Source organism: Hyperoodon ampullatus (assembly GCF_949752795.1).
Source record: "Hyperoodon ampullatus genome assembly, chromosome: 8".
NCBI classification, from domain to species: domain Eukaryota; kingdom Metazoa; phylum Chordata; class Mammalia; order Artiodactyla; family Ziphiidae; genus Hyperoodon; species Hyperoodon ampullatus.
Window position 1 is genome coordinate 39,945,409 of NC_136921.1, and position 17,079 is coordinate 39,962,487.

Below are 17,079 nucleotides of genomic sequence, written 5' to 3' on the forward strand. Positions count from 1 at the left end.
GAAGTCCCCTCCTTAATTGCTCTGAGGAAGCTGTGCCCAGTGAAATTGAGGGCCACAGGTGTTTGATGGCCTTTGCTGTCTTGTGACCTCAGTCTGTAGAAGTTGTTTCTGACAGTCATCCGTTGACAGTAGAATAATAGGTTTTATTTTGACAGCAGGAGATTATTGCATGGTTAAGCTTTAACAAACACTCATAAAGTCTTTTTATCTGGGAAGCTTAAACTTAATTCCTTGCATTGTAGCACTGATGATTTGTGCTTGTTTGTCTCTCACAGCTTTGTAGAAAGCCAACCTCAGAGAGGCAGACGGCATGGCTAGCTCAGCCCGGGAGCACCTGCTTTTTGTGAGGCGTCGAAATCCGCAGATGCGGTACACACTGAGTCCAGAGAACCTCCAGAGCCTGGCTGCCCAGAGCTCCATGCCTGAGAATATGACTCTACAGCGGGCCAACAGCGACACCGATCTGGTGACTTCTGAGAGCCGCTCCAGCCTGACCGCCAGCATGTATGAGTACACGCTGGGGCAAGCTCAGAACCTCATCATCTTCTGGGACATTAAAGAGGAGGTGGACCCCAGTGATTGGATTGGCCTTTATCACATAGGTGAGTCAAATGAAATGGACTTGCTTGTGACCTGAGCATCATTTCACTCTGACATTATACTATTCTGTGTTTTCTCCTGGGAAGAAATTCACACACATAATTTAAAGCAGCCAGATCCTAGGAACTTTTTCTTCTTCTTTGGGGGGTGGCAGTCAACAATTATTCATACCTTTTGCTGATAGGAATACTGTGGTTATCTCTCTACCTTAATTAAATGTCAGAACCTGCAGTATTTTCTTTTTAAAACTTCACTTTGCCCTTGATCAATAACCGCATTTTGGAAAGAGGTGGCAATTAACATTTACTAGTATTTTTAAACCGATGAGAAGGATGTTTAGATTTAGATAACTGATAGGAAAAAATGTGCTGTTTCAGAAGGTTGAATTACATTAAGAACAACTTGTAGTCTAATGTATCTTTTTATTTAAAATTCCTTGATGTGTCCTAGATCAATTAGGTAAAGAAAGTGTCATATTCTCCTAACAAATGACTTAGAAATAGGTTACTATTTGTTTTAATGAAAGTGTCCTAACTCTGTCTAGCTAATTTGCATGTTATTCATAGGTGAGTGCATGATTGATAGCACATTCCAGAAAGTATAAGTATCTACTTTAATTGAAAGCAAAAATCAAAACCTACTAACCAATCATAAAGAAAATCTAAATCAACTCTGATAATAAAATCTAACACTCCTCAAAGCTGGAGAACATTTTCACTGAATGAAGGGAATTCTTTTAAAAATTTGACAACAACAGATATTTTATCAGAAAGACATTGCTGCTTTCAATGTGTACTGTAAGTCAGGCGACTTTCTTTGTTTTTTTTTTTTTTTTTTAGTGACTAGATTGGTTGCGGGGGGAAGACTGGTTTATGCAGTGCTTCTCTGCCAGGGGCGATTTTGCCCACTTCCTCTAGAACAGCGGTCCCCAACCTTTTTGGTACCAGGGACCGGTTTCGTGGAAGACAAGTTTTCCATGGATTGGGGGGAGGGGGGTGGTGTGGGCGGGTGTTGCGGGAGTGGATCCAGCAGTAATATGAGCTATGGGGGGAATGGTTCAGGCTGTAATGCAAACGATGGGGAGCGGCAGATGAAGCTTCGCTCGCTTGCCGCTGGTCACCTTCTGCTCTGTGGCCTGGTTCCTAACAGGCCGTGGGCCAGCGCTGGTCCATGGCGCGGGGGTTGGGGACCCCTGCTCTATGGGACATTTGGCAATGTCTCGTGACATTTTTGGTTGGCACAAGTGGGTAGGGGAATGGGAGATCAGTGATGCTGCTAAATGTCCTGCAATGCACAGGACAGCCTCTCCCAACAAAGAATTATGTGTCCCCACATGTCAGCAATGCCACCGTTGAGAAACCCTGGTTGAGGCAAAGTAATATCCTGGCTGAAATTTTATTAAAATGTTAAACCCATTACACTTTATGTTTCTCTGGACAGAGATATTATATTGACTAAAATAAAATTGATTTGTATTTACTTATGTAATTTTTAATGTTTAATCATACCAGGTATAAGAAATAGAAACAAAAAAATTCAATGAATTTTTATCTTTCTATTTCCTCTTATTATAAAAAAAGGAAGGAAAAGTCTTCAGAGTTCATCATTTTCCTCAGGTGTGTTTAAATGTACATTCAAAGTGAGGAAGATTCATGATTTTAAAATTACATTTTTATATCTGATCTCTATTATGTTCACAAAAGAATCTTACAGTTTTGATGTGACTTTAGAAGTAACTCTTGGTTTTGGTGTAATTTCACCCTTGAGGATTTCATAAAACTTTTTTCTTTTCTCATAATTTTTTGCCTTTTTTCTCATTTGAGATTTTGTAATGCTTAATAGGAGGCTACAAATAGAATATTGTGTCTTCTTAAATGATTCTTATGTGATATTTCTTTAGGACATAATCAATTTTATTTTCTCACATAGGATGGTTTCTTTGTTGTGTGTGAATAACTTAATCTGTAAGATGCTAGAATCACTTACGACAATGACTCCTATTACTTCATACTTTTTTCCCTAACTTTCTTTCTGTTTCTTTACCTCACTTGTTTTATTTCCCTGTCTGTATTTAATTGTGAAGGAACTAAGGGATCCAAAACCAAGTTTACCTTATTCCCAAGTGACCAAAGTCACAAAATCTTGGTGTTCTTATATTTTACTTTCTAGAGAATAGGCCAGAGTCCTAAATCTGGAATTAGTCCAAAGATATAGCTAGGAAAATAGAATTAGGAAATAAGTCTCTTTTGAAAAGTGCTACTCTTCTTTAGTTTATCTCAAGCTGTTTCTGTACCTTTCTTACGTATCCTCATTGTATTATTGCTTCCCTATATGAAATGTGTTTCTTTTTTTCCCTTTTGGCTACTTTCAACATTTTTTTCTTTATCTTGGTTTTCAGCAGTTTGTCTATTATGTACCTCGGTGTGATTTTCTTTTTATTTATCCTGGTTGGGATTCTTTGAGTTTTTTAAGTAAATGTTTTTAATGAGAACTGTGAAAATTTTGGCCATTATATTTTCAGATATTTTTTCTGTCTATTTTCACTTTCTTCTTGTTTTTCTGAGACTTCAGTTACACATTCGTTACATCATTTCATATTGTTCTACAAGATCCTGAGGCTCTGGTTAATTGTTCTTTAATCTCTTTGGTATTCAAATTCAACCATTTCTACTTACCTGTCTTCAAGTTCACTAACTTTTTCTTTTTTTATCTTCATTCTCCTGTCAGGCCCATCCAATGGATTTTAAAATTTCAGTTATTTGACTTTTCATTGGTAGAATATGGATTTCTCTTTTTATAGGTTTAATTACTCTTATGAGAGTCCCTATGTCTTAAGTCTGTCAGACCATATCTTTGTTCAGGTCTTTGAATTGATTTGAATACAACTGCTTTAAATTATCTGCTAAATCCAATATCTCTGGGAGTCACCTAAGGGTCCGTTTTTATTGTCTGTTTTTCTCTTGACCGTGAGTCCCATTTTCCTGTTTCTTTGTATATTCAGCAATTTTTTACTTTGAGGATTCTGTATTGTAGAAATCCTGAGTTCTGTGGCATACTTTTTATTTTAATGTGAGTTTTTATTCTAGTTGGCAGATTTATTTCCTTGAGCTTACTGCGTATGATTTAACACTTGGTTAGAGTGGATCTATGGAAAGCCCAGTGTAGTTATGCAGCACTTCTAGCTTGATGGCGTTCAGCCTACAAGTTTGGTCTCCTCTATGGACTTCGTTAGGGCTTGGTTTGGGGCTTTGTTAGAGTAGGTCTACTAGGCTTTACTCTAGGACTTATTCCTAAGTAGTGGCATTTCTGATGTCTTAGCTGCATGCCTGGAATGTTAACCATTCTCTCTGGCTCAGCTGTAACTCCAGTGTTCTCCAGCACTGCTTGACTTCTTTAACTCCACTACACTCTCAGTCCTGTAGCAGCTGCTCTCTGGAAAGAAGCCTTGGTAGTCTCGCCCTACACATGTGCAGCCCAGACCTTAGCCAAGGGCTTATGGGGGATCCCCATGTGAACTTCATCCCCCCATAGCTCTTTCCTTTCCAGTGCCTTGCCTGGAGAGTCTAGCCACTTCAGTTGACCCAAACTCTGATTGCTGCCTCCTTAGCTCATAAGAACTGACAGGAAATAGTCCCCCAGCTGAGATCTGGGTGGTCATGGAGTCAACTTATAAGTTTCCCTTCACTTTGGGATTTTAATCTATTGTGCAATGTCAGAAAACCACTGCCTTCTAGTTTTACAGTTGCTTCATTAGGAAGGCAAGTCTGGAACTAATTACTGCAATGTGGCCTGAAGCAGAAATTTCTCCCCTGCTTTTGATTTAGGGTAGACAGTAAGAGGTTCCACTTAATTTCCGCATCTAGCCATTTCCAGAGAACTCTGAATAAATAATAAATGATAGTTTGAGTCCCATATGTTTGTCTCCTTCTTAGTGTATTTTCTAATAGTTTTAGATCCCTAGCATGAAAAAGGTGTGAGAAATTGGCACCCTCAGACCTCTTAAGGGGATGGGATGAACACAGAGACTAGAATTCAGAAATAAAAGTATCATGTAGGTGGAATGAGGTATGTGGTATTTTCAGGCATGCTGTTGGTTTTAACAGGTCTTCCACAGTTAATGGCTTTAAAAGGCACAGGTCCTAACATCTAGAACACTAAGGATGGCTCATTTATGTAGTTGCAGAACCACAGCTGTGTTTAAAAGAAAGATTGGCTCTCTGGGACCTCAAAGTGAGTGACAGAGACCTTGGTTTAAGCAGAGATATCCATTTCTTTTCTGGGGCTAGGATGGACTGTTCTGACCTCTAGACTGGAGACAGCCTCACTTCTGTGGGGACTTTGCCATCCCACGTAGTGAGGGACGGGTGACAGCACTGTGGTCTTTAGCTGGCAGCCATCTCCTGATCCCTTCTTCCTTATGGGGTCAGGGGGTGGGCAGCAAGCCCTTGATCTCAGGGCAGGCAGGCCCTCTCCAGACTCAGGAAGGGTCTAAACTGATGTGGTGGTCCAACTAGTGAGCAGTCAGGGAGTACACATGTGACCCAGTTCTGGCCAGTGATATGTAAGGGAACGACTTTGGGGAAACTTCCTTTTCTAATGAAAAACCAGAGCCTCATGAAGAAAGTCTTTAAACCTCCCTTTCTCTTGTACTTGGGACTCTGGAGAAAGGATGTGATATCTTGAGTTGTGGCATCCATGTAGCAACCATAAGTTATCAATCAAGAAAATTAAGAGTCAAGAATTACAGAGAAGAAAGAAAGAGCTTGGACTGGAACTCCAAAGTTCTTGCTATATATGAAAAATAATCTTCACCTTTGTTTAAGTCATCATTAGTGAGGCTTTCTTGTACCAGCAGTCATTCCTAACTGAGTCACTGGGGTGGCTGTTGTGATGAGAAAGGGGAAAGGAGGAACACAACTGCTTTTAAAGAGTGAGTGGGCTACTTCCATAGTTACTGCTTCAGGGTGAGGGCTTGGGCTGCTTTTTTTTTTTTTTTTTTTTTTTGCGGTACGCGGGCCTCTCACTGTTGTGGCCTCTCCCGCTGCGGAGCACAGGCTCCGGACGCGCAGGCTCCGCGGCCATGGCTCACGGGCCCAGCCGCTCCGCGGCACGTGGGATCCTCCCGGACCGGGGCACGAACCCGTGTCCCCTGCATCGGCAGGCGGACTCTCAACCACTGCGCCACCAGGGAAGCCCTGGGCTGCTTTAATATAGGTAAAAACCACTCAGTTGTTTTTAAAAGAAGTAACAAAAATTTGACATAAAAATTTTGAAAACTGTAACTCCAAGCCATGCAGAAATTTTCAAGAGCTTAATAGAATCAATGACGTGATGGGAAGAATCTTTCAAATGAGCAGTTAGTAATTTGAAAATGTACAAAACAATTTTCTTGGGCCCTATGAAGGGACGATAGGTGAGATGATGCATTTGGAGAAGACCTGAAAGAAAAGAGGAAATGCAGGGCTAAGATAGGGAAAAGAATGTTGGGGTCCAAGTTATGTCCTAAATTTAAGGCTGTTATGACTAAAGAGGAATATGCATAATAAGTTCTCTCTCAGGCTCTGTGAAATAGGTTTCATAGAAGCACACAGAGTGGGAATAGCTTCAGGTTTCTATACCTGTTAGTAGGAAGCAGCCACTCCTCTTCAGCTGTGTCCTGAGAAGCTGGACTGTTTCCTAGCAATGTCTAGTTTTATTTGTGGAACTGAGAGATGGTCTCTATAGAAATAAGTCCCAGAGGGGAAGGATTTGGGTGGAACATAGGCCTGGCGAGGTGTGGCTTATTGGCACACTCCGCATTTTTTTTTTTTTTTCTGTACGCGGGCCTCTCACTGTTGTGGCCTCTCCCGTTACGGAGCACAGGCTCCAGACGCGCAGGCTCAGCGGCCATGGCTCACGGGCCCAGCCGCTCCGCGGCATGTGGGATCCTCCTGGACCGGGGCACGAACCCGTGTCCCCTGCACCGGCAGGTGGACTCTCAACCACTGCGCCACTAGGGAAGCCCAACACACTCCGCATTTTGATCATATTTCTCTTGGCTTACATTTTCTTCCTACCTAGAAGTGTGATTTGTTTTTGTTTAGCTAATTGCTAATAACGTTTTGCACTGTACAGCTTGTTCCAGATGACTTTTAGCACTACTAATCTGGAGGGAAAACATATCCTTCTGGATCAGAAACATAAATCTTTCTTTAGGCAGTTTAGGCAATGTAGAGATCCTATTGGGAATATAAAGAAAAAAAGTTGAAAATATCAAAACACCATTTGGGGAAACTTTGAGTGTGAACATTGTTCTTAAAGCAGAAGCTAATTATATTTTCTCCTTCCAGAAAGTCTCATATACACCCTGAGATTTCCAGAGATGACCACAATGTACCTATAGCCCCAAATCTCCAAATTACAACAATTAATGCCTTGCAGATGGTTTCCAGAAATCACTAGGTTTATAATTTAGTGTTGGTATCTAAAATTAGAATCGACCCCTCACAAATTTAATAGTGCTACTCATTGCCTCCTCCTAAGCTCTCTAAATAAAAAGAACCAAATGCTTATCTTGTGCAAGAACACTTAGGGTACTCAACACAAACAGCTTTCCACAAAAAATCATGTGGACACTTTTTTTTTTTTTTTTTGCGGTACGCGGGTCTCTCACTGTTGTGGCCCCTCACATTGCGGAGCACAGACTCCGGACCTGCAGGCTCAGTGGCCATGGCTCACGGGCCCAGCTGCTCCGCGGCATGTAGGATCTTCCCAGACCAGGGCACGAACCCGTGTCCCCTGCATCAGCAGGTGGACTCCCAACCACTGCGCCACCAGGGAAGCCCAAGTGGACACTCTTTAAAGTGGAGGCAGAAAATATTAAATTTGTTTCAGGCTCACTATCTAATTCCCCTTAACCTTTAATCTTGTGCTTATTTTTCTGGCTGTTCAAAAGAGAAACACTTCAAGAAGCTTAATTTGCCATTTCTTATGTGCAGGCAACTTCAGGTACCTGAACAGAACTGGGAAAATGCACATTATGAAAATTAGAGGGTTACACTGTGCTGTACACCTGTGCTTCTCACAGTGCTGGTCTCTGAACTGTTTGTTACTGATCTGTAACTCAATAAGATACATTCTCCAGAATGTAAATCAGTATAACAGCTTCCTTCATTGAGAAAATCTTGCTATTAAAAAATCATCTAAACTAAATAAAGTGCTTATTGATGTAGGTATTTCATATTCTGGATCAAGGTTCTTATCTTGTCATCAACCGGTAACAGATAAATAATTTACCAGCATTGTCTGGACCATTCTTTGAGTATACCTCTCAGTTCTGTGTGTTGATTGTATCCTCAAAGATAGATGGCCGAACAATTTAACTTGGACCCTGTCTTAAAAAAATCCTAGCTTATGTATTATGACATTTTTCATACTTCTTTGCATTTGGATGGTAAAATAAAGTTGCAGTAGTTATCCAAGGCATTGGGATCATGTGTTTTTGAGCTCCAAATTTAAGCTGATGTTTTATAGATAAAAAACTAAGGTCCAGAATCGTGATACCATACAGTTACTTGGAGTCAGTCAAGGCTGGGACTTAAGAGTCCTGTGTCCCAGTCTTCATGTTTTCCCCTCTGTGTTGAAAAATATAGTCCAGTGTTTTTCAACCTTTAGTTATTTTCTCAGCACTTTCTTGGTTTTTGCAATATTGGGATTATCACTTGTGCTATTAAACTTTTTCTTTAAACCATCTGATTAAAAGAAAGCAAACTGGTTATGTACCCTGACCTTTTTCTAAGCAGTAAGGTCTGGGAAAGGCTTGCTGTGTTAGCTCTGTTTCTTCCTAACATACATTAGCAGTTAGTAATAACTGTGTCTGTGGGCCACCCAGGATTGTCACATGCAGCACACTCTGAGAAATTCTGAGGTTATCAGTGATTAAGAGGGCAGGCTCTAGAGTCAGACAGACTAGTAAATTCAGATCTACTTACAAGCTTGGGAGAATTATGTAATCTTTTTAAACCTCAGGTTTCTCATCTTAAAAAAAAAAAAAAAGACTAAGGAAAGTGCCAGTATCATGAGAATTAAATGAGATAATGCATGCAGTGCTCTTAGCAACGTACCTGGGCTCATTGTAAGGGCCTGCTGACTGTAAACTATCATCGTTATGTTGGCTACGGTTAATAATCATGAAATCATCTCCTTGGTAGTCTAAAGCAGCAGCACGAATTTACCCACTGAGTGAGTCCATAAGAAGGGATTTCCAGATTAAAGTGACATACTGGCTTACTTCTGCTTACAGAAAACAAAATCCATTCTATTGAAATTGAGCTCTAGGAATTATACAAAGCACTTAAAATATGATGTTAAATAATGCAGTGTTCTAAGTTGAGTATTATGTAGGTTCGAAACCAGCGTGCTTTCCAAGGTGATAGGAAAGCTGCAGTTTAATCTGAAATTCAGTCAAATGGAACAAATAATTTATGTATTAGGTATTTAGTTTCCAGAACAGCTGTCAAAAACAGTTAAGAGTATTTGTTCTTAAACTCTTTTTTGGGGTATTTTTACATGATTACTGCCGAAGAAGTGTTGTTTTAGCTCATGTCTTTAAATTAAAAAAAAAATTCTCTTAGAAAATAGTAGCTTTGGAAATGAAATTATTTTTTGGAACAACTTAACTCTAAATTACTGTTTGTTACCTTGTTGTATTAGGATAAGTCAGATTATGCTACAGTAATTAACTACTCCTGAATCCTTAGTGGCTTAACAGACAAAAGATGATTTATTACTAATGCTATGTATCCAACATGGGGGCTTGCTTTGTACTGTCTTTTAGGGACTCAGGCTTACCATCTCTTGATTTTTGCCATACTGGATTATCAAAGTCTCAACCATCTTGTCATTACACCATCTGGAACATAGGGCCTCTTTGGGCAGGAGGGCCTCTTTGGGCAGGTGTCAAGGGACGAGAGAGCTGGAGACTTTTATACCAGCTCTTAAATGCTTTGTCCCCAAAGTGACACATTTCATTTCTGCTCAGAGTCCTTCATTCAGCACTAGTCTCGTGATCTGCCTAACTGCATGGGGACTGGGAACTGGGGAGAAGCCCTTGGCTATTTGGTGAGCAGTCAGTATCTCTGCCATAGTAGATGTGTCTTGCTAACAACATGTCTGGTCTTCCATAGTCGCTGCAAGAATAGATGCTGGAGGTTAGAAAGTGTCATACTTTGGGATATACTTTGCAAGGTGTTCAGAAGACTGAATGAGAGGACACATCTAGGGCAGGACCAAGGATAATACCCAACATTATGGATGCACAATAGCAGTTACTGGAATCTGAATTCACGGCATTGCATTGGTGTCTCAGACGATGGTGGATCTTCCTTTATTATGCATGTTGAAGATTTGGTTTGCAGAGGAGTCCGTGAGTTCAAAATGGTAATGGAACACTTCCCTGGACATGACGTAGGTTTCAAAAAATTGTATAGCTCAGTATACTGAAGACACTTTAGTATATTTTATCCCCTAACATACTGGTTGAAAGCAATACTTGAAATAGGTATTCTTCTCTCCATAGAGTGACATGGTTTTTATTTTCTATCCAGTTATTCTCTAAATACTACTTGATTTTTCCCCCATGCTGATTTGTGTCATTTTTCCCTAAAGGAGGCTTATGTAGGTGCCATAATTATTAAATGTTAAATAACTGTAAATATTTTGTGAAAATACCATTGGCCTGAGGTTTACAAATGTTTCATTCTGATATAACCCATTACTAAATACAAAATAATCCTTACCACACATGCTAGTTTTGTAATGTTTGTTTTAATTGGCTTTTCATACTTTCCTAAGGACTAAATAGTGGGCACATCAATAAAGAAAGAACATGTATAATGCCATCTTTTTATCCTGATATCTCTCTTAAAGTCAGTTTGTCTGTTATCAGTTGCCCTATCAGCTTCCTTTGGTTAGTTTTTGCTTGATGTATGTTTTCCCACCAATTTACTTTCAGCCATTCTTTGACTGCTTCAGATTCATCTGCTGTAAATCATCTATAGCTTTATGATTTTTATCCAATCTGTGTGACCATCTTTTAAAATTGGTACATTTAATGTTTTTACATTTGGTATTATTTTTTCATATATTTGGATTTATTTCCACATCTTATTTTGTTTTCTATATATTGCCTGCTTTTTCATAGGTATTTTTTTCGTTCTACTTTTATGCCTTCAGTTGAAATGATGTGTTTTCTTAACTCATCCCTACCTCCCGCTTTCTTCTTCAATCTGTTTGCTTGGCAGTTGAACATTCTAGTTCTAGTCTGTTAGTGGTCATCCTTAAAATATATGTCATATATAATTAACAAAGGTTTTAATGAATCAATATATTTAAGCACCTCTCAAACTGTACAAGGATCTTAGGAGAGATTCACTACAATCACTTCCCTCCCCATCTTCTTTTTTATTGTTGACATTTAATTCCATCCTGTTTTAAACCCTTTCTTCCATATTGTCATTATTATTATTGTGTTTCTTTCATAGACAGGGATTGTTCTGGTTATATATTTTGCATAACAAACCACCACAAAACTTAGTGGCTTAAAGCAACAATTTATTGAGTGAGTAAATAATTTAAGGATGAAAAGAAAAGACATCTGAATCAGCAAAACTAGAGTACATGGGGTTTGACTTTCTTGCAAAACACACACACACAGACACACACACACGCACACACCCCACCCCCCGAAGTTGCATTCTAAAATAAATGGAAGCAAGTAGGAGGAGTTTAAATTTTAACTTCAAACCCTTGTTGATTTACCAAATCAAATAATTCTTTCTTCTGGTTAATGCAGGTAATGATAAAAGATGTCAGGTATGTCTGAAATCTTCTCTTCGTTTTCTCCAGTGAGTTTTCCCCTTTGTGGGCTCTCACACGATCTCTATTTCATTTTGTACCATTTGTTTATATCTTTAGTTTAAACCAGCCTTATCCTGGCAGTCTTTGAGGTATAGAGCTGTGATAACTATCAAAGTCATTATATTAATTTCCGCCAGTTGTTTCCTACAATCTGAATGACATTGTTGGATTTTTGAATAACTACAGACTCACTTCACTTCATATGGACTTCAGAGAAACTGTATAGAACAACTCAGATCTTCAGTCTGTTTTAAGTTATGAGTGCCAGAGTGTTGTAACACAGTTTTAATGGTGACATTAAGGAATTCTTCCTCTGAGTTCTTGTAGTTTCACCTTCTGTGTGTATTTTTTATTTCAACTGTGAATTGCAAACTCTCAATGTATGCATGCTCAGTGAGAAAAACTGATTTGTATTTGTATTTTATTTCAGTTATGAATTGCAAACTCCTAGTTTTTATCTGCTCATTGAGAAAACCTGATTTTTTCTTTTCTTACATCAAAATTTATAAAACAACAAGTAAATACGATAGATGGTCATATTTGCTCAATTTACTGTAGTTCATAAACTCATTATGAGAACCACACTAATGCCTTAATTACAAACAAACTTGAACTGGGTCAAGTCTCTTGGATCCATCAACTCAGCATCAGGATTAGTGTGGATAAGAGGATGGTTTTGGAATTGGGGTGTGAGACAGACATGGATTTAGATTCTGACTCTGTCACTTAGTTGGTGCTTGGGAGTTTTTTAACCATTCTGAACCTCTGTTTCTTCATATACAAAGTGGGAACAATACCAACTATACACAATTGCAAGGAAGATGGAACAAGATAACACTTGTGATATGTATACAAGGGTAATTGTTTCGTAGGAGGTAGCTGCCACACCAACTTCAAACATTTGTTGCGAGCCTCCTATTTGTCTGCCACTAGGCAATAGGATACAACATGGATCAGCTCAGAGTTTAGTGGAGTGCATGATGCAGTGTGTTCAGAACAATGTTACAGAGGCCATGAGAGCATGGAGGGGGAACAGTTTAATGCTTGAGATGGATTTGGGGATCGGAAGGGTATAGAACGGGCTTCACCAAGAAGGTAAAAGAGTCATTATAGGAGGCGGGAATTGCACATGCAGACGCAGTCTTTCCCATGAAGGGCTTCATGTGCAGTGTTTGAAGGTTGCGCCTCTGTCCCCATCCCCTTTCTTCCTGGCTGACTTCTGTGTATCCTTTTAGACAGGATTCAGAAGCCACCCACTCTTTCATGCACCCCCCCATCTCTTTCAAGCAATCAGTCCATTTTCCTGCTTCCTTAGAAACTTTTTCGCATCACTGTTTCAATGCTGATTGCACTGTGTTGTAAATTTTTTTTTTTTTTTTTTTTTTTTGCGGTACGCGGGCCTCTCACTGTTGTGGCCTCTCCCGTTGCGCAGCACAGGCTCCGGACACGCAGCCTCAGCGGCCATGGCTCACGGGCCTAGCCGCTCCGCAGCATGTGGGATCTTCCCAGACCGGGGCACGAACCCGTGTCCCCTGCATCGGCAGGCGGACTCTCAACCACTGCGCCACCAGGGAAGCCCGCACTGTGTTGTAATTTATCTTCTTCCACATTTGTCTCTTCAGTTGCACTCTTAACTCTTTAACTGTGTCCTGTTCATGTTGTGTCCTGAGCAGCTTTCAGTGCCACATTATTCACGCAGATCAATTAATTTCATTAAAGAACAGGCTTTAGGCTAGAGCAATTATGACACAAAAGTAAATACTTTTTTATTGAAGATTATTTCATGTTATGTTTTTTCTTTTTTTATTGAAGTATAGTTGATGTTAATATTATATAATTTACAGTTGTACCATATAGTGATTCACAATTTTTAAAGGTTATACTCCATTTATAGTTGTTATAAAATATTGGCTATAATTCCTGAGCTGTACAATATATCCTTGTAGCTTATTTAATACATAATAGTTTGTACCTCTTAATTCTCTATCTCTATATTGCCCCTCCCCCCTTCCCTCTCCCCGCTGGTAACCACTAATTTGTTCTCTTTGTGTGAGTCTGCTTCTTTTTTGTTATATTCACTAGTTTGTTGTATTATTTGGACTCTACATATAAGTGCTATCATACAATATTTTTCTTTTTCTGTCTGACTTAGTTCACTTAGCATAATATCCTCCAAGTCCATTGATTTTGTTACAAATGGCAAAATTTCATTCTTTTTTATGGCTGAGTAGTATTCCATTGTGTGTGTGTGCACGTGTGTGCACACACACAAACACACATCTTCTTTATCCAGTTATCTGTTGATGGACATTTAGGTTGCTTCCATATCTTTGCAATTGTAAATAAAGCTGCTATGAACATTAGGGTGCATGTATCTTTTCGAATTAGTGTTTATATACCCAGGAGTGGGACTGCTGGATCATAGGGTAGTTCTATTTTTAGTGTTTTGAGGACCCTCCATACTGTTTTCCATAGTGGCTGCACCAGTTTACATTCCTACCAACAGTGTAGGAGGGTTCCCTTTTCTCTACATCCTCACCAGCATTTGTTATTGTGTTCTTTTTTTTATGTCCATCCATATATTTTTTTAATTGGGGTATAGTTGTTTTACAATGTTGTGTTAGTTTCTACTGTACAGCGAAGTGAAGTAGAGTTCCCTGTGCTATACAGCAGGTTCTTATTAGATATCTATTTTATACGTATTAGTGTATATATGTCAATCCCAATCTCCCAATTCATCGCATTCCCCCACCTCCCATTGTGTTCTTTTTGATGATAGCCATTCTAACAAATGTGAGGTGTGTGAAGTGATATCTCATTATGGTTTTGATTTGCATTTCTCTGATGACAGTAATGTTGAGCATCTTTTCATGTGCCTGTTGGCCATCTATGTAGTTTTCTCTTAATGATTTTATTCAAAAGATTATTTTGGGGGGCTTCCCTGGTGGCGCAGTGGTTGAGAGTCTGCCTGCCGATGCAGTGGACACGAGTTCATGCCCCGGTCTGGGAATATCCCACATGCCGCAGAGCGGCTAGGCCCGTGAGCCATGGCCACTGAGCCTGCGCATCCGGAGCCTGTGCTCCGCAACGGGAGAGGCCACAACAGTGAGAGGCCCGTGTACCGCAAAAAAAAAAAAAAAAAAAAAAAAAAAAGAGAGAAAGAAAAGAACAGGAAGAAAAAATGACACATATAGAGAATTATTTATAAGAGGTTATGATAGAGTCTCTCTCTCCCTACTATTTACCAAAACTGTGCACTTCAAGTCAACAATACTCTTAAAAGTCAGACACTAGGCCTTTTTTTGGTCCGCACCCTCTGCCTTACATGCTGTCCACTGCCCCCAGTTTTTGAGGCTGTTTCTTCATTGGATGTGACACTGTCCCAACTCCCCCAGTTTTCTGGCCCTTCATTTTTTTCCTCTTTGCTGAAACTCCCCCCTTTTCACCCTTATCCTCTAAGTATTCTTCTGGCTTTATTATGAATTCTCTTCGTTTTAACCTCTTGCCCTGAACAATTTCATTCACTGCCAGTCTAAGCAGAAAGCTTCATTTTCATCAAGGGTGACTGGAGCCACCTCTCCCTGGTTCCTGAGAGCCAATTCTGCACACCTCTTCCCAATTCCTCGTGTAAGTAGCATGAAGGCAGCTGTGTGATAAGAGCATTTATGCCACAAAAAGGGGCAAACCTTACAAATCAGGGCTTCCTCCCACTCACCCAGAGCTAGTTGACCAGCACACCACTAACTCGTCCCAACCTCTGCTGGAAGTTCCCGAGATCATGTCTCTCTGAATATCCTACTCGTTCCTCAGACTCAGCCTGTTCAAAACAAATGGACCGACATGCCACACCAGTTCTTCTGCATTTCCCTGTTTTAGTTCATGGAAATGCTTTTTTGATTTTTAGTTTCTCAGGCTTGACAGCCTTGCCCAAGGTGTTGACTTCTACCCCCTCCCTCAACCTGCACATCTGATCTGCTACTCAGCCATGTAAGTTTTAAGTTAGTAGTGATTCCTGGCACTGTCACCTCTTGATTCTCATTTTGTTTGGGTCTTTTTTATTAGCTACAGAAGTAATCTCCTCAGTCTAACATGCTCTAGTCCGGTCCATGTTCCACATTATTGCCAAACATTTAATAAATGTAAGTTTATTTATTTATTTTTTATTTTTTTTAAGCAGAGGTCTTCTTAGAAGCCCGTATGATTTAAATTTATTAATTTATTTATTTATGGCTGTGTTGGGTCTTTGTTTCTGTGCAAGGGCTTTCTCTAGTTGTGGCAAGCAGGGGCCACTCTTCATCGCGGTGCGCGGGCCTCTCACTATCGCGGCCTCTCTTGTTGCGGAGCACAGGCTCCAGACGCGCAGGCTCAGTAGTTGTGGCTCACGGGCCCAGTTACTCCGCGGCATGTGGGATCTTCCCAGACCAGGGCTCGAACCCGTGTTCCCTGCATTGGCAGGCAGAATCTCAACCACTGCGCCACCAGGGAAGCCCCTGTAAGTTTATTTTTGCCAGGCATTAGACTAAGTGCTTTACACATCTTACCTCATTTAATTCTTAAAACAACCTTATGGAGTAGTGTATCAGTTAGGATTTGTCAGTGACTAAAAAGAACCAAACAAACCTAGTCCTTCCCTGGACCAGTAACTGTGGCCCGGAGAATGGCATATGCAAATTATCCTCCAAACCAACCAGGTTCTGCCTGGAGGTGGGGGTGGGTGGGTGGGGCTATACAAGCTACACTGCTGAGAATGAGGAGAGAGATGGATGCTGTGTAGTGCAACAAATGTCTAATTTAGGCAGTTGTTAGTATCCTCATTTAATAGCCAAAGTAATAGACCAAGAATTTAATTCAAGGTGTTTTCAATTAGGACACAGAGGAGTTGAAATTTTCCTGACTTTGTAGCTTATGCTCTATTATCCTTTGTCATAAACCTCCCAACTCACATAACAGAGGCTAGAGATCATGTGTTTAGGCTACGAAGTTGGGTAGACATGTATTTAAATCTCTGCTTTGCCACTTGCTTCCTGTGTGATGTTGAGCAGGTTACTTACCCTCTCTGATAACAGTAGCAATCTCATAATAAAATCCCCAGTAAGATTTTTCTGCATACATGTAAAGTGCTGCGCACAGGACTTGGTTTAATAAGAGTATAGGAGGTATCAACTATGATGATGATGATGATTAAACTGCATATTTGAGCCAGGCAAAGAGCATTTTCTGTTTCCATTTGCTGTACTGCCGAGTACAGCCCATTACTTTTGGATAAAGTATTTGTTGAGTTAAAAAATAAAACTAAACACTATATGTAGGAAATATGATGATGGCAATTGTACTTCAGCTGATGAATAGCATCATTTGTGTTCAAGGATGTTAATATGGAAATCGTTCTGGGTCAGTGTCAGCTGAGGCCCCCAGGTGAAAGATGACAACCACGTCTACATTTCAAAGTGAGATGCTTGATCACCCAAGCAGCACTAGGGAAGGAGGTGGTCCAGAATCACTCTCATGACCCTTTCCTGGCCACCCAGGTGCTCAGAGTTGTTGATTTGATGGAGGGTTTCTCTGGGGGCATTGTCCATGTGC

At 40.2% G+C, this 17,079-nt stretch overlaps 1 protein-coding gene across 2 annotated transcripts in view; it reads left to right on the plus strand.

Moving 5' to 3' along the window:
• Positions 1-310: 310 nt before the first annotated feature.
• The window catches only part of HECW2 (HECT, C2 and WW domain containing E3 ubiquitin protein ligase 2), a gene marked incomplete at both ends in the record, with an annotated part of 235,382 nt that continues 218,613 nt past the window's right edge, over positions 311-17,079 (plus strand). For both annotated transcript variants that reach the window (XM_079710019.1, XM_079710018.1), the window contains one exon: positions 311-602. In XM_079710019.1, coding sequence (XP_079566145.1) covers positions 311-602 — 292 coding nt within the window. The remainder of the gene's footprint in view (positions 603-17,079) is intronic.